The following is a 17,695-nucleotide window of genomic DNA, read 5'->3' on the forward strand; positions in this document are numbered from 1 at the left end:
ATTTAAAAATGTAAACGTCACCAAAATCTGTATATGTACATATATATATATAAATATGCCGAACCGAAAAGGGTTTTACTGTTAAGAAAATTCGACAATGTTTGCGTTTAATTAAAGTAAACCAGTTGTTGTTTTTTCTCACTATTCTTCGAGCTATATTCCGTTTCCTCCAAAACGCAAATTAGGCAAGCGTTTCTGGCTGAACTGATATAGCCAATCCAATGATATTCGTATGTCTATGAAGTCTAAAATCATAAAATAATGTTGGGTGAAAGTTTGTATTTCCAATACTTCTTTTAAATTAGTTTGCTTCTGTTAAAATAGTAACAGCTCTTAAGAATTCTTGTAATCTGGCAATCTTGTAGTAGCATAGTACACATTCTGTTATTGAGTACTTCATCGTTTTTCGCACTCATGCTAGAGTTTCTATTAAACTTCGAACCGAAACACTGCGTGTGTATCTCTATGTGCATCTCAGGCACACATATCTCAAAAGCTTCTTATACAAAAAAACTTAAGCATATTGTCGCGTATCTTCCTAAAATACGGTCTCTCATATGCTTATAATAATATAATCTTCCTCTACCCTAACATTTCGCAACTGCTCAAAGTCTGACCAGGTTTATACGATTTTTAACTACTAAAAAATGCATTTTTAGTTATTATTATTTAAGTTTTTATCGTTCGTTGACATATAAAAAATATTTTTTGACATGAGTAAAAAATATTTTGTATTTTGTTTATATTTTCGGTATTGAAGGTGAAACTAATTCTCAGAACATTCGCTAATGTAATCGCATTTACTCAAGTGGCTTTTGACGCAGCATTTCCTGTGGCTGTGCCCGTTCTGGTTGTAGTTGTTGTATTTGTTGTTGATGTTGTATTTGTTGCTGTTGGATTTGTTGTGGCGCTGCCAAGCTGGTTGACTGTCTTAAATTATTATTCATGAGCGCTTTAATTTATGCTGCAGTTAGAATTAGTGAGCTTTGCATTTTTCGCCGTTGTCTCATATGCATGAGAGTGTCAGGCGGTCTCTTTCACGCGCATGTGCGTGTGCGTTTGTGTGTTGGTCTATCATGCATATGTATGGGCTTTTTTGGCATCTGTATGTGTTTAGTTTTCGTTACGGAAGTACTTAAAATGGCATTAATACTTTTATGACTTGTGGCCAAGGCAATCTGCGGTCAGGTGGCACCCACCAACATGCCCATCAAATATTCATAAGTATGTGTGTGTGCGTGGGTGTATGTGTGGGTCATTGAATATATTCATTATATGCATTTGTTATGAACAGCTAGGGAATTAAATTAGACAATTTATGTGATAGCATATGCTTTAGTACTTATTATGTTTAGATTATTGCTTGCCAAATAAGTTTATACAAATTGAATTTGACTTAAAATTTTGTCGCTTGAACTTTGGCTAATTTCACCGAAAGTTGGCTAACTTAATCTCGAATCAAGTGTTTGCATATGCCGATTATATATAAGCCTGATGTAACAACAGTAAGTGCATAATAATAGGAGAAAACAAGTGGCAGTAAATGTTGTTGCTCGCTTAGATAAGACTGTTGCTCACTAGCTCCTTGCTGTATTCCAGCCGTCAAATGGCAGTCATTTAATTATAGACGTTCTCTCTAAATTTCGGTATTCAGTCTGTTTGTAATACTTTTACTCGCTGCTTTAAGCGTCTCATTGATTTTGTTTCTTTATGCTTCTCGTTACTTTTGCTTATATATTTTTGCTAAACACTTGTTCCTTTCGTTTACTTCCTACGTGAAGTTTCTCGCTGCTTTTGTATGTTTCTTGGCGGTTCTCGTTAATCTTGCTTGTACTTTTTTCAGCACTCGCTCTTTTTGGTTGATTCTTTGTGCTCATCTTCTCTATTGCTTCCAAATTTCGATTATTGTTTTATTTGGTTATGCTCAGCACTCGTTACTTTCATTTACTCGCTACTTTAAGCTTCTCGTTGCATTCGTTTGTTTGTTGGTGGCTTCTCGCTACTTTTACTTGTACTTTTTATCGCTCGCTTAAATTGGGTTCTAGCTCAGCACTCGTTATCTTAAACTTCTTGCTGCTGTTGCGTTCATTTCCCATTTTTGGATTTAAATAATATTGGACGTTGTGACTCCTTTTGTACCAACAATTTACGCCCGTTATTTTTAACCCTTATTTGATTAAGAATCGAACTTTGCCTAAAGCATACAATAATTAGTTATTAATTTATTGAACCATGGGATTAAAGCGTAATTCCTTTGTCACTCTAATAGAAAAATAATAAGCTCCACCAATAAAGTAAATAGTAAATTATAACATACATATAGCCGTACCGAATGGAGTACTAATTGCCAGTCCACAATGAAAACAAAAGCCAAATACAGTGAGCGCACACACTCACGCACACAACCAGGCCGGCCTGGTCATTAAGCAATATAATAATAGGTAAGCGCATTAGGAAACGCCAACTTGTCGGTGCGACTGTCAAGGACACGCCGCAATCATTACTCAGGACTCATACACACAGAGCTGCGTTTTACTTTTCAGCTGTGCGGTGCGCAGTTGTGAGTTTCTCGCGCAAAAGTTAATCATACGCTGCTTAAAATTACAAATCACCGCAATCAGCAGGACATCAGCGCAAAAAGGACGTGGCCCAAAACGCAGCCAAGCCGAACAGCACAGAAGGACAACTCATGATGAAGATGATGATGATGATGGTGCTGGTGCTGCTCCTCCGGCCTCAGCTCCAGCTCCGACTCATGCTGCAAGGATAATAACAGACGGCCTGCTGTGGCAGATTGAACCTTTTTGGCGAGCGCCGCCTTTTGCGGCACAGCTCTTAAGTGTTTTAAACAGCGACCATTTAACGGTAATTATTGCAACACTGTGGCACATTTTAAGTGCTGCAAAGCGTGAGAGCAGCGGCAGACAGAGCTAGCAGTGGCAGCTGTAGCACCTGCTGGCCAACGTCCACCTGGCTACAGTTGGCTGCATAAATTTCCAACGCAGCCTTTTACTTAATCCCGTCTATTTTGCAAAAGGATTATCAAGGCAACTTTTTAATTCGCGCCGCCGCCATCAGCCGCCAGTCGTGATGTCAGCACTTTTCTGTGGTGGCCTTTTAATGGGCCTCATTTTCCAACCTGCCCCGCCAGCCCACGTGCACCTGCACTCCATACCACCTTTCCGTTTACCCAACTCTTCCACAGTTAATGCCCATTGAAGGCCATTTGATGCGTGGCCAAGTGAGCGTCGGACTTGGCGAGTTTGTAGCACCAAGTGATAATAATCTGAAATGATGGATTTAAGTAGCCATTAAATTGAAGTGAAGCAACATTGAAAGCATTTCACGCCAAGCCATCACAAAAACCGGAAAAGCGTTGAAGATTTGTTACAGAACTTCCATTTGTTACAGAACACAGCATAGAATATATATAAAAACATATATATATATTTTATATATTTTAGTGATATATTTTAGCCTTCAAAATTTAAAATAGTTTGCATGGTTTCCAAAGTTTTTATGAAATAAAATTTTATAAATGAGTTATGGAAATTTTTATTATCCCCCATTAAAATCTCTCATTAAAACGCATGGAAGGTTTTTATACCCTTAAAAATGGGTGTAGGGGTATATTGTAGCAGAAGGAAGCATCTCCGACCCCATAAAGTATATATTCTTGATCAGCATCAATAGCCGAGTCGATCTAGCCATATCCGTCTGTCTGTCTGTCCGTCCCTCCGTCCGTCCGTCCGTCCGTATCTATGAACGCAAGGATTTCAGAACCTATAAGAGCTAGAGAAATTTTAGATGTAGGTGCTCCTAGTGCCTGCGCAGATCGAAATTGTTTCCGATAATCGATAACTTACTCCGTTTCCAAGTAATTGATAAAAATCGATATCGATATCCTGTTTTTTGGGCAATTTTGGTAAATAATAAGAGCTAGAGTCACCAAACTAGACATATAGTTTCTAAAATGGAATATATACATATATGCATTTGATGTTGGAAGAAGATGGTTCACGGTATCCCCTAGTCGGGAGCTCAAGACTAGAACCTCTTACTTGTTTTTAGTTGTAAATGGCAGGCCTAACAGCAATAAACATTGGTGCATTTCTCAGGGTCTGAGCTCGTTTGAAATCTAGGTTATTGTAGTTGGATGTTATTTATATTTCGCTGGTATAAATTATATTAATGTTAATGCTTAAAAATATTTTTGGTATGAGTTGTTGCCTAGATATAACATAACAGAGACCGGTTCTCGATAACTTGGCCAACACCATTAACATTAAGATAACATTAACATTAAGATTATATTTTATTACAAATTATAACAGCATGCTTTCAATAAAAATATAATGTTTACATAATATGTATTCAATTTCGTATACTGAGTTTTTAATATGATATAGAAACTGGTAGCTGTCGACATAACTTTTTTCATGGTTCCGGTTTCTCTGATACATTTCCTTTATTATCTTACTCCCACGCTTGAATATCAAATACTATTTACCTTAGCCACTGTCTGCGATTGTTAAAAAATTCTATAACTTTCAATAGGTCAGGTGACTTGGTTAGGGACCAAAGAGATAATTTGAAATGACGGATTTAAGTACCCGTTAAATTGAAGTGGGTAACAATAACAACAACAACAACAACAACAACTCGGTTGCTGCCTGAAGCGTGACGTGGCGCAAGTTGGCTCAAAAAATAGCACAAACGCACATATTGACTGTCTGTGGTTCTGTGTGCGAGTGTCAGTGCGAGTGTGTGTTTGTCTGTGGCTTATATTTAATGCGCCGTTCAATCAATTTCTTTATTTTCCCCGACGCCAACCTTTCAACACACCCTCTTGATTCTTTGCAAATAGTGTCGCTTGCATTGCAAGTGAAGCAGCTCGACGAATCGAGTCGCGTCATTATCCTTTCACGCAAACAAAATGTTGCTGCGTGCCAGTATCTGAGGCGAATATTGTGTGGCGGTCCTTTTGTTGCTTGCAGCATCCTGTGACCAACTCAATATTTGCATTTGCCTTGACGTACACTTTTGCTTATTTATTTATTTATTTATATTTATTGTCATGCTTGTTTATTGTTTTGCCTTTGATTGGCTTCTACTGCGAATTTGGTTTGGGCTTTGGCCATGGGTTTCGATATTGGTTTTGGGCGTTGGCCTTGCATACCTAGGTTTTTTTTGCGGTAATCGGGTATCTAGACTAAGTTATCTAAGCTTATGGTAGAACAAAACATTTTAAAATCGAAAAGCTCAATATATTAAGTAAATCCCATGGAAAAGTAATATGATAAATATAAATATAATAGTAATATATAAATTCATAAAGTCAATATATTCGGAGGAAAAACGCATGATGCCTTTTTATTTTTTATTTTTAAATAATATAAATTAAAATTTATTAAACATGCAAATATAGTTTAATACATTTTTTTATATATTTATATATCTCTTCTTGTTTACACTTACATGTACATGCCATATTTGTACTCTATAGAGTATTTCTAAATCATATACGTATTAGATAAAAGCTCAACTCAAGCTGTCGACTGTCCCTTTGCAAATTCTGCTGGCTCATGTTGTTCCCTTTATTCCATCTTGCTTCTCATTTTTACGTTTTCTTCCTTTTGCTTGCTTGTATTTTGTATTGCCTGGTTGAAATCCCTCTTATCGGCGTATAGATTTATGGTTTTATGCTTAAATGATTGTTTGTTTTGGAGGGTAAAAACGTCCATAAAAAACCGAAGAGCTACGTCCATATCAAATGCAAATGTGATAATCAAGTTATAAATTTAAATTAAAAACCATAAATTTGCGACTGAGTGCGTGTGAATAATTTTTTAAAGTGTAGTTGGAGAGTTTTCGAACAGCGTGCCCTCATTTATATATATATATATATATATATATATATATATATATATATATATATATATATATATATAATATTTATATATATACAGAGATATTTATTGACGGAAATCACATATTTCCGTTTGGTTTTTGGGTCTACTGCGACACGACAGGCCATTAATGAGCACCACAATTAAATTTCATTCTCCAAAGTGACATAAAATGAGGTGAAATTAAAAAAAAAAAACAAAGAGAAATACATAAATGTATGCAAAATATTAAAACAGCAAATCCCTTTATTATGTGTGCGGCTCTGTGTGTGTGTGTGTGTGTGTGTGCCTTTATTTTCCAGGCATAATATAAAACATCCTGTTGCCGGTTAACAGTCAGCTGCCGGCCTGCCTGGCTGCCTGCCTGATTGTTGTTGTTGTTGTTGCCATAAATAACCCAGAAAAAGGTGTAGATTCAGGCGAGTGTGTAAATTGTGTGTGTGACTGGCTTAAATTTGCTGCGTTATTTGCGTCATTTCCGCAGCAAATCAACACGAAAATACCAAGGACAACACACACACAAAATTCAACAAAAGCCCCGAAGGCAACAAAAAGCATATATGTAGATTTTAAATGGAATTTATACACATATCTATAAAAGCGTGTGAATCCCTGTGTCGGTGTGTGCTAGTGTGTGTTAGTGTGTGTATGGGTTTAATCAGCCAATCAATTTCATATACATATTTTAACACTTGAATGCACTCTAAAGAATCAAATTCCATGCCGCTTCAATAGCCTCCAAGCTACATATTATTTCACGAAAATCACAACAATAGATTGATTATGCAAACTAGTTTTTGCCTATTCTGAACAACTTAATTCTTTTCAGAATCATTTTTTTTCTTTATATGTTTATTATCAGCAACAAATAGTTGGTTGTTAAAGTATAGAAACGTTTTGAGATCATTAAATATTTGCATACGATGAAGTTGTGTGAAGTTTTTTGCATTTTTTTTTCCTCAAATTGATGCCAATGTAACAAATCGTTTACATATACGTTTTATTGTGCGCACAAAATTATAATATTTTAAATAATATTAAAAAAAAAAACAAGAAAATTTAAAAAAAATAATTATTTATCACAGAATTAAAGAATTAAATTCGAAGCTGAAAATTGTTTATTTTTAGAAATATATAAATTTCTAAAACATAATTTAAAATAAAAAATTGGCAACTAAAGTTGTTATCAATTTTGGCGATAAATTTGCAATGCTATTCAACGAGTGTAAGCTCTTAAAATAATATTAATAAATATGCTAAAATAATATTATACTGTGCTGAACATTTATATATTATTTTGTTGTCTTCTCTGTGAAACATAAAAAATATTACAATCAATTAAATTTTATAAATGTATATCAAATATTAAAATGAATATTATAATATTATGCTGTCGCTAAATATATAGATAATCGTTTTTTTTGAGTTATTGCAATTTACTAAATATAACAAAATAATATATAGTAAATATTAAGATTCAGATGGCAATTATTCCGAATACTTAAGCAACTTTTTGACCCTTATACACAACAGCTACAAGAACCTGATGAATGATTAATTTCTGCGAAAATATTTTCTTTAAAAGGTGCAAAGCCGCCAACAGGCGAACGTTAGCTGTAATAACAGTTGCCATTCAAAAACAACAATAACAAGCTATAACAATAGTATGGCGATGCATTGCTGCAATTTTTCCTGCCCCTTTTCATGCTCGTTGCCTTCAACCAGGCCGCCGGGTTGCCACCCTTCGCGGTAATGCATTAACTTCTGCTTCGATAAATAAACAAGTTGAGCTACTTAAGATTTAAGTTGCAGTTGTTGTTGTTGTCGAACGAGCGTCGAGTTGTAAGTGTGCACAAATTTATAGTGGGTACTTTTTAACTGGCATCCGCTGCCCCTGTCATCTCCCCGCTGTCCCTGCGTATTGCTACAAAATGCACATTACGTATACGCTACGTATGCGCATTTCAGGCATAAAACTCTTATGCACAATGAACAGCAGCGACAGCGGCGTCAACGCCGAAGTAGCGGTTGACGGCTTGTGCGTGCAATAATAAATAAATAAATGTTTATGTTAAATTAAATTGAATGCAAAAATGCGGAAATTTAAAAAATTTCTCAAATGTTTTGCGCCTTGTTAGCTACGAAATGCAATGCTTCAGTTGTTGGAGGCCGCCGACAATTTAAGATGTATCTTTAAGAGTGCTCTTAACTCTAATTCTCACATACTCGCCACGCCCCTTTGGCAGGCCCATGTGGCAGTTGTCTGGCAAAGTGCAGCCATAAATACGTTAATGTTCGATATGTTACGGCAGGCGGCCGCTTGGAAAGCCAGCTGCAACTAACCAGGCTAAGTGGCTGCACTCAAAATGTTGCCAAATGCGCCACTCCCCCGCCCCACACTTTCAATAGACCACTTGCTGCAGCTTATATGTACCTATGTGTATCCATCAACTCGCCCTCATAGCCGAGAGCAACAAAATTGTGTGTTTAAATTGAAATCACTTAACTAACTTGATGCCAGCCGCCTTTGGCAACTCCCGCAACTATCTACACACTCTGGCTTTCTGTCTACACTCCGTAGGTGGCATCAATTTTTCAGTAATGTCATTTACACTAACATCAATTTAATGCCTGCTTGGGAGTCGCATGTGTGACTATGCTTGGAGGGTTTAATTGTAACGAAAGTCACAAAAGAGAATCCTAATAATATTGTGTTTATCAATATTTGAATTTTATTTAGGCTTCAGCTTAGTTTAGAAGTTGATTTTTATGCACCAATATTTATTATTTATGTTTGTTTTGAGTTCGTGACTTAGGCTAAATATTGAACAATGCTAAAAGCTTCGGCAATATGTCTAGAGGTCATAAAATTATGAAAACATATTACATATTCATAAAAAAAAAAAACCAAAGACCAAAAATATGGGAATAAAAACAAACAAGTTTTGATACGCAGAAACAAACGAGAACAAACTTGGGCATAACAATTTGCTTTGCATAATAATGGGGCGTAGGATGTGGCAAAGATAGAAATGTGGGGACATGTTGTGGGCTTGGCAGTGTGTTTTCAGGGAATGCATTTTCATTTCGCTTTCCAGACACGTGCCAGCGGCGTAAACAACACAGAAACGAAATATCAACAGCACAAAAATATGAAGAAATGACGAGGCCAGCTAGCTTTAATCGTTTACAATTAAAAGGAGTAGCAAGTTCTGATATATATGCAAGAATTACTGCAGTCTATTAAGCTTGCGCGCTATAAATACTCTCAGTCGGTAGACACCATACTGTAAAATCGAACAGGTAATCAGGAGAATTGTTGTCAGGGCAATGGTTCTAATGGCTATTCCCAGTTTTCTATAGTCTAACATCGGATATATGTAGACGTGACCACGTCTGCAAAAGTTAACATAAAAGATAAATTTAAACATACTCATATATCTGTATACTTACGGATCACGGTATCCAAGTAAATAGTATAAACAGGAAAATGCCACATAAGCAAGCGAAAATCCCAGCGGGTAAATAAAGTGCATAATACGCGCCGGCTGCGCCACGACCATATGATCTATTGTGAAGAAGAACGGAGGCAACGCATGCGTCCATATGTTATTCAAGGTATTTAGCCGCATGGGATTATCGGTGCCTCGGTCACGGGGAAAAATAAGTATCCAGTAGAGAATACATATGATATTCGAAACGATCAAATTTGTCCAATATAAAGCCCAATAACATTTAATCAAACAGGTGCGACGCACTTGGAGATGAAAAAAAGGGTTTTTATGAAAGTTAGTAAAATATATGGAAATATAGAGTTAATATAATATACATATATATTATTATTAACAAACTATTTTCTTTAAGGGATATACAAGACATGCATGCATAACGAAATAAAATACGCATTTGATACTTACTCATTCTTTCCGGATTACAGTGATATATGCTCACAAAAATTGCACCTGTTATGCTAGCTAGCGAACACAGAACGAAACCCCAGTTGGTCAGATAGATAAGCCAGTAACCTCTATAATAATAGAGTATTATATTGGTGACCAAACCAGAGCCAAAGAAGGCGGCCAAGCACCAACGGTAGATAAGAAACCCACACGACTTCAGTTCCGATTGCCACTGGTGAATAGATAGATTAGACAAGAAAAAAGATACTATTTATGCTGATCTTTTACTAACTTGGGATCTATGAAAATCCTCGGGTGAATGATGATTAAGCCTACATTGCTCAGCATGAAACTGCTCACTAAAGCTGATGGGTTCCTGACGAAGCTCTGCCAATTCGAGTCTCTCTTGTTTGGCGGCAGTCATCTATATATAATTCCTTTGAATTTCTGTTTAAGGAATCAAAACTAACTACTACAAATTTTATTCAATTTGAAAGCAATGGCAAAGGAAAGACAGGAGCTTTAAGCAAAACGCTTAAAATTAAGTGGCATACACATACTTTTTACCTCTCTTAGCCGGCTGCCAGGCTTCTTATCTGCGTTGCATAATTAACAGTTACATGGTTGTGGGCCTGGCTCTGGGACTGAGCCTGGGCCTTGTTGTGGTTCCGGTCTGGGCCACCAGCCTGATGCGTTGTGCGGCAAATTACGACATGTGCCTGACATCATTTCCCTTTCCACTTTATACTCGCCGCATACGCTCGCCTTACTCTTCACCATGCCGAAGATCCCACGGCGACGACATCCTTTTGAGCCAAGCAGACAGTTTTAATTGAGAGACACTTGGCTGAGTTGTAGCGCGCAATTAAAATGCCATTACATATAAAAACAAAGCTCAAGACCAGGCACTGTGTGGCAAATGCAACTAATACAAATATTTCACTATGAAAACAAAAAATTCAGATGATATTTTGAGAGATTTTCAATTGTGTGCAATATTCTTAAATTTTCCAACCATTACTCTTTACTTTATATTTTCTTTTCATATCCACATTTGATATGCCGCGTATTTGTTTTTAAATAAAAATTCAAATATATTTGTTTCCTAGAAATATTGTGTTTTAAATAAAAAAAATTTAGTGATCAAATTTTTATTTTTTTGTTGTGTAACGGAGGCCCAAAGTTAATTTTGAATGGTCTCATATTATATGTACATAAATTAATGTATTAAATCAAAATATAAAGTAATGTATGTAATTAAAATAAAAAACTAATTCTATGTAAAATAATATGTTTATGTGATATTTTTGTTTTAAACTTGTTAGGTATATATTTTTTTTAAGTTTTAAATTTTACTGACTAACAAATTGCGTTTCAATTTTTCCATTTCCCATTTGGTATTTATTGATTCATTTCTAAACAATTGTTTGGCCAGCCTTGCCCCACTGCTCAGCATCTTTGTAATTTGTGAAGCAAGGATTTGTGTGTACGTGTGTGTGCCTCAGTAGGCAGCGTGACGCGTCGGTTAGGTGCGTGCAGTTGAAACGGCATTCCTGAGGCTGCCTTGGGGCCGTGCAACCATTTCCTACCAGTTTGCCTCGCAGCAGCACAACCTACTCCGTTGTGATTTACTTGGACTGCGAATATCTCAATTTGTGGGTCCCACTTTCTGCCACTATGGCAACTATGCTTTGTCAGCGCTGCCAACTTTTTTGCATACATTTTGTTGCCTTTTTTTCGTTTTCTTTTTTTTTTTTGGCTTGCACAAATCACGCAGTTCTATCAAAATCACATGTAACGACCACGCCCACATCCACCTGCGGGCATTAGAAATGCAAATTTAGTGTAAAAAGTTCACCCTGCCAGCGCGTTTCAATCCCTCTCCCTCTGTCTATCTAGCTATCTATCTACCATTCCTCGCCCGTTTTTTTCCATTTTTGTGTGTTAGTTTATTTTTGTGGCATTCCAATTGATTTGCTGATTTGCGCATCAATCAAAGAAAATTTGCGCTCCAAGTTTGCTTTCATGTGGCCCATTGTTTGGGGTTTCCTTTGGATTTTCCGTCATCGCATTGTTTATAGAGTTATGGGACAGGGGAAAAATGGATTGGGACATGACTTGACGTACATTTTGTGTGGCTTAACGTTACGTTTTACATTGAATTTTGTTGTTTATCTTTTTATTTTGTAGGGGTATCGGGTACGAAATTTCAAAGCCCTGTCAATTATGTGACCTCTGTTAATACCAGAAAGGAAATAAATGGCAGTTTCGATGCTATGTCATTCTTAGATGCCGATCGAATTTAGTCGAACCCTTTTTACATTACGTCTCAGAGTCAATTATATTATTATATTAATTATAACAGCTATTAATTATGAGCGTTAACATTTTTGTGTTGCACGTTTAGTAAATATAGGAAAAGCTAACAGATTTTTCTTTTAATTTTCTTCTGTATAATTATATTAAATGTGCACTGCTTTTATATATTCCTTATTGCCTAGATTGTTATAAAATTAGCTATTCTCTCTGAGGCATTCTTTTTTTTTCCCAAACAAATTAAATTTTTGTGCTGAGTGAATTCCTGAGCGCTTATGCTTCCAATTCCATTGGCCTAGCCCCCAACAATGGCGGCCAATAATGATTTGTAATCTGTGCCAGTTGCGAGGTACACAGGACACAGCGGTTCGAGGACATTGGACATGTCTGGCATGCCGCCCACGAGCTGGGCACAGAATTCAATTTTGCAAAAGAAGCGGGGCACATTGGCATGCAGGTCGCAAACGTCATCATCGTCGACATCATTGTCAGCTCTTTGGCAGTTTGCCATCAAATTGGCAGATTGGCGGCTTTAAAGTGCGTGCCATGCCGTTTCGTGCAGCTAACTCAAGGGTTAAGTGTGTAAATGTAAGCCAGTTGAGCGCCATTTTGGCCTTATCGCAATTTACCAAGCGCTTCCTTTAACACACCTATATAGTCGTGGTAGACCAAGGAGTCGAGGGTTACTTTTAAAGCAAAGGTAACTTTCCCCCCGAGTCCCGTCGGCGTCTCTCACGTGTCATTATCTTAATTTAAGGCAGCCAGGAACCAGAAACAGAGCTCAGACCGAACTCCCCCGCCCAGTCAGTTGGTGCAACTCGCACCGATAGAAGCTTCTTTCAACTCCCATATCTCTTACTTGAATACACAATTATGTGGTTCACAGTGGGTGTGCATAGGTGGGTGGATTGGGTGCGCATGTGTGAGTGAGTACGGTGTGCGGTAAAAATTAAATTTCTCATGCTAAGAGACGGCGATATCGTTGCTCATCATTATACAGTCAGGCATGGTCCGTGGCTTGTTACTATGCATGGCTATATCACGACTTCAGATTCGTCTCGTGTGCCCTGACGTGGCAGGGTGGATCTATTATGTGATAGTGCTTGTCCTTGTAACCAGGTGTGGTATTGGGAGCTGAATGACCCTTTAAGGATATATATTAAATTGATGTATCATTAATAACAATAATTATGAAGAGCTCTCCATTATTTGGATCTATAAATTTATACTCTGTTAAACGACATTAGAAAACATTTTACTTTCAATAGGCTTCTTTAATGGGTGCTCTTGTATAACACCAGCATCACCATAAGTTAAGCAAGGGAATTCCGGTTTCGCCTTGCTTGTTAAGCTAAATTGACGCTCTTGTTTTTACTTTGTTATTAGACTCGTGGGAGTTCCCGCATGCAATTTGCAATCTTTCCAAGAGCGTGTGCTATGACAGTTTTTGTGTAAGTATATTTATCAAATGAAAACATAAATACATGAGAGCACACCATATAGAATCTGTGTGTGGGTGTATGTGACTTGTTTATGTGTGTGTATCAGTGGGTGTGCGAGTGTGTGTGTGCGTGTGTATGTGGCGTAATGAGGCCTGTGCTGCTGGCGCTGGATGTGTGCGGAGAATATCAACATTTTATTGCACATGAATTTCAAATTTCCAACTCGCACAGTTTACACATGAAATCAACAAACTGTGACAGTTGATGTGTCCAATACACACACACACACCCACATCCACACATATCCATACAGTATATATGTTCTGCACATTCCTGATATTATTGCATTTGCAGTGCCGAGCTGTCAAAATCTGCTCGCAAAATGTACAAATGAATGCAATTTAAAGTTTTTTTTCCCAAAACAAAATAATAAAAAAAATCGAATCAGTGGGAGACTTTTAAAATATATATACCACAGAGGCATATTGAAAACTCGTTATTGTTTTGATAACTTGCAAAGAGAAAAGCGTAAAAAAAAAACAAACGAGAGCATTGAAGCTAAACACAGTTATTATTCTTTTCAACTGCTTCCAATTAAATTTGATTTTAAAAATATATCTAGAAAACTACTGAATAAATTCGTGCTGCCAAATATATAACTTTTTTCCCAAAAAATGAATAAGAATCTTTTTGGAAAGTAGAGGTTTTTTTTGCAATTTTTTGCATACTTTTTTACTTAAATTATTAAAAAGAACAAAAAAGAAATTATTCGCTATGTTAAGCTAATTTAAAAATGTTCTCCTGGAAATGGTTTTAAATAGAGAAATTATAAATTAAACTTTTTGTCGCAGCATTTCTTCTGCAAGCGAATTAAATCAGTGCGAGTGAAACTGAATTCATGTTGAAATTGTGCATAAATGAGGGCGAGCAAAAGGACACACACACACACACACACACACACACATACACATATTGAGCGACAATCAATTATGCAATTCGAAAAGCCAAGTCGTGTCCTCGAACACAACATACAGAAGCAGAACGAAAAATCGAAAGGCATTTGCGTCAATTTCTCAATGAGCATCGCTGGGAAGGGGGTTAGGCCCTTTTGACCGGAAGGGTGGGAACAAAGTGGACGCCTGCAATGCGCCATAAGCTGACTACAGAACCCGAACCAAGTGGTTGCAAGGCAGGACAATAACTGTCGGCCTGGCAGGCAGGTTATATATATATATTTTTTTTATAGACAAAGTGAAGAACTCTCGACTGATGACTATTTTCATTGAATATTTGTGACTGTCGAGTCAAGTGAGTGCGTGTGTTTGTGTGTGTGTGTATGTATCCTGAGCGTGTCAGAAGTTTGTGCCAAAGGCTACAAAACAGTTTACACAACAATAAGAAAAGCGGTTTTGCCAGCAGGGGTTGCCTCGAAAAATTTAGCTGACCTCAATATTTGCTCAACTTTTCAGCAACAATTTCGTTACACGATTTGCCCTGCCTGACTGCCTGACTGCCGGCCTGCCTGCTTGCCACGCCTCAACCCTTTCGATATGAATGTGACGGGCAGAAAGTGCACACTGTCATGAATGCCTGCAGTTTGGCAGTTGCGTTATGCAGCGAAAGTGTTTCTGGTTTGTGCAAGTGCCTGAAGTTGCTCAGTTTTGTTGGTTTATTGCTTTGATTTGATGCCAAACTTTTGCATTGCTTATAAATCCCACACTCCTGTTACTTCTTGTGCCGCTCCCGCACCTAATGGATAGCGTCTTCGTTCGCTTGGCACTGTCAATTTCATGCTTCAAACTACAATCCATAGGTTGAGCTGTAGATTTAGAGGGAGCATTGGCTTGGATATAATTGAATGCCCAGCAGGGGGGTTCTTTTTTATTTCTTTTCACTCACCAACATGTTCCCCGTAAAACGAAACATGAGCAGCAACTGCACCACTGGACCCAATAAAAAAATGGGCAACAGTTGCAGGCTTAGCGAGAAGCCGCTCAGTACCAGCCACTTCCACATGGAGTAGATGAAGCACATGCAAATTGTTAAATTCGAGAGAATCACCATGCTGCTCACATACACCAGCTTGCAGCGCTGAAAGGTAGAGTAATCATTATTCGTATTTAGCTGAAAGACGTATATTTTCTGTCTTTCTCTGATCTTTGATTTAACTCAACATCTTTTTAAATACTTCTTAAACTTATATTTAGCTTAAACTAAAGAAGAATTTTGCTTTTATGGTTTTATAATCTTTCTTGAATCTCCTTAAAACTGATCATAAAATGCTTAGAAGATTATATAGAATCTTGCTTAATTTTTTTTATAATCTTTCGGGCACTCAATGATAAAATTGCCTTCCCATTACAAATTACAAAGACTGGTCTTTTATCGTACTATATGTATTACACTTACCGGCACTAACAAAGCCAGTATGAAGGGCAACAAAAGGGCCAAATGGTGTCTGAAAAGTGTTTCAAGAAAGTTCCACGTTGTGCTCTTTAACACCAAATGCAGATCCTCATGTGCTTGGTGCTTGGCAGGTTCCTCATAGACGAAGGGCACATAGTAAAAGGTATTCACTGGACCGGGAGAGTTTATAGAAGCTGTCAAAAATAACAAAAAGAATACATATAGAACGTGTCCGGATACAATTCGATGATAACTTACTTTGCGCTAAATGCTTAAATCGATTTATAATATAGTACATAAAAAAATTGTGAATCACGAGCAAAAGGGCTTCCCGCTTGATGGGATTAATTGAGCGCTATAAATTAATCAAAAATAATTAAATATATATAAATCGATATATTGTTACAGCTACTTACAATATATAAAAATAGCTGATACAAGAGTATAATGGCAGTTACTATACCCTCATGCATATCGGCCATAATGCTCGGCAAGCTATATAATTTTGATAAAAAAAATAATTTGTTTTCTGAGTAGCTAAGCAATGTTATATAAGTTTTCCTTAGGTCACCCACAAATACATTTATTTATCTTAGTTTTCTCATGAGTATCCACTAAATATTTCTTAACGTTAGTTTTTCACTTTTGTACTCGTCATTAAATTCCTATTTTAAGTTTCGTTTCCCTGCATTGCTTGCTTATGCAGCTTTGTTTTAATTTGCTTCCCTTTCCTTTTCACATTATTAATGTCCATCTGCACGTCGACAATTTCAATTATTAAATGTCTTAATAAAGAGCAGCTGGCCGCAAGTCTTTTGCATAATGGTTTACAATTACCAATTATCAGATTGTTGCATTTTGCTAACAATCTTTGTAGCTGCATAAATTTCAGATGCATAAATCAAAACGGAATCATTTAATTCAATTAGCCAACATGTGTAAATAATGTACAATATCTAGCTCAACATTTAATTTCCAATCCTAATTGAGTGGCTGCCAGGGCACAGCAACTGCACTAGTACACTCTAATCAAATAAACATGCTTAATATACTTGACCCTCAAAAGAGTTCAGCACACAGCTGCAGGCTAAAAGTTGAACAAAGAAATTTCATAAAAGCTATGCACATGAAAAGATTTAATAAAATTATCGTAAAAGTCATATAAGTAAAAACAATGATATCAATAATAATACACAGATTATTTGTCATCGAAGTTAATAAAATAACGTTACAAAATGTATAAGCTTAATGAAAAAGAAATGAAGAAAATAAAATATTAATATAATGATATTTTCTAAAATTTATACGAGGTCTCTAGTCGGAAATGGCCAACTAGATGATACCTTGAACCCTCTGCTAAGAACACAAAATACTCGACAGCTATAAAATTAAAGACTTGATCTCTATAGACTATTCTAGTAGCTACATGTCAAAATTAGTTATTAGTTATTATTTTTTTTACTGTTTTCTAAGATATACAAATTTGCATATCGTTTAAGTTTCTTAAGTTATTTTTGAATTTTATTGTTCTATCTTTGTCTTAGCTTCACATAGTTCATATTTTAATTAAAGATAATTTGGGCAAGTTAACTGAAGTTAGTTTTTTAATGATTTTAATTATTTAATAAATAAATTACCAAATGATAAAAAATAAACAAATATTTTAACAAATAAAACCACAAATAATTAATATGTAATTAATTTTAGAAAGTAAAAACCAGTT

The 17,695-nt window shown here is 36.4% G+C and overlaps 2 protein-coding genes across 2 annotated transcripts; both read right to left on the bottom strand.

Moving 5' to 3' along the window:
* Positions 1–9,071: 9,071 nt before the first annotated feature.
* LOC115758797 (protein rolling stone) lies at positions 9,072–10,300 on the bottom strand. The gene is made up of 4 exons (XM_030699571.1): positions 10,101–10,300; positions 9,827–10,040; positions 9,363–9,666; positions 9,072–9,305 (listed from the first exon to the last, which is right to left on the bottom strand). The coding sequence occupies exons 1-4, from the start codon at positions 10,230–10,232 to the stop codon at positions 9,140–9,142; spliced, it is 816 nt and encodes a 271-aa protein (XP_030555431.1). The 5' UTR covers positions 10,233–10,300; the 3' UTR covers positions 9,072–9,139.
* Positions 10,301–15,088: 4,788 nt separating this feature from the next.
* On the bottom strand, positions 15,089–16,514 carry LOC115758783. The gene is made up of 5 exons (XM_030699554.1): positions 16,389–16,514; positions 16,231–16,327; positions 15,976–16,166; positions 15,466–15,657; positions 15,089–15,385 (listed from the first exon to the last, which is right to left on the bottom strand). Exons 1-5 carry the CDS (start codon positions 16,452–16,454, stop codon positions 15,362–15,364), a joined length of 570 nt encoding a protein of 189 aa, XP_030555414.1. The 5' UTR covers positions 16,455–16,514; the 3' UTR covers positions 15,089–15,361.
* Positions 16,515–17,695: the final 1,181 nt, after the last annotated feature.

Source organism: Drosophila novamexicana, unplaced genomic scaffold, assembly GCF_003285875.2.
Source record: "Drosophila novamexicana strain 15010-1031.04,08,12 unplaced genomic scaffold, DnovRS2.1 tig00000193-arrow-pilon, whole genome shotgun sequence".
Classification (NCBI taxonomy): domain Eukaryota; kingdom Metazoa; phylum Arthropoda; class Insecta; order Diptera; family Drosophilidae; genus Drosophila; species Drosophila novamexicana.

What these genes read in the sequence shown, in the direction of transcription:
- LOC115758797 (XM_030699571.1), bottom strand. Translation starts at nt 10,232, where the DNA reads ATGACTGCCGCCAAACAAGAGAGACTCGAATTGGCAGAGCTTCGTCAG. An exon ending in CTGTAATCCGGAAAGAATGA is followed by an intron (nt 9,667 to 9,826) that starts GTAAGTATCAAA and finishes TTCATCTCCAAG; the next exon opens with TGCGTCGCACCTGTTTGATT. An exon ending in TTACTTGGATACCGTGATCC is followed by an intron (nt 9,306 to 9,362) that starts GTAAGTATACAG and finishes TAACTTTTGCAG; the next exon opens with ACGTGGTCACGTCTACATAT.
- LOC115758783 (XM_030699554.1), bottom strand. Translation starts at nt 16,454, where the DNA reads ATGGCCGATATGCATGAGGGTATAGTAACTGCCATTATACTCTTGTAT. An exon ending in ATTTAAGCATTTAGCGCAAA is followed by an intron (nt 16,167 to 16,230) that starts GTAAGTTATCAT and finishes TATTTTTGACAG; the next exon opens with CTTCTATAAACTCTCCCGGT. An exon ending in TACTGGCTTTGTTAGTGCCG is followed by an intron (nt 15,658 to 15,975) that starts GTAAGTGTAATA and finishes TCTACCTTTCAG; the next exon opens with CGCTGCAAGCTGGTGTATGT.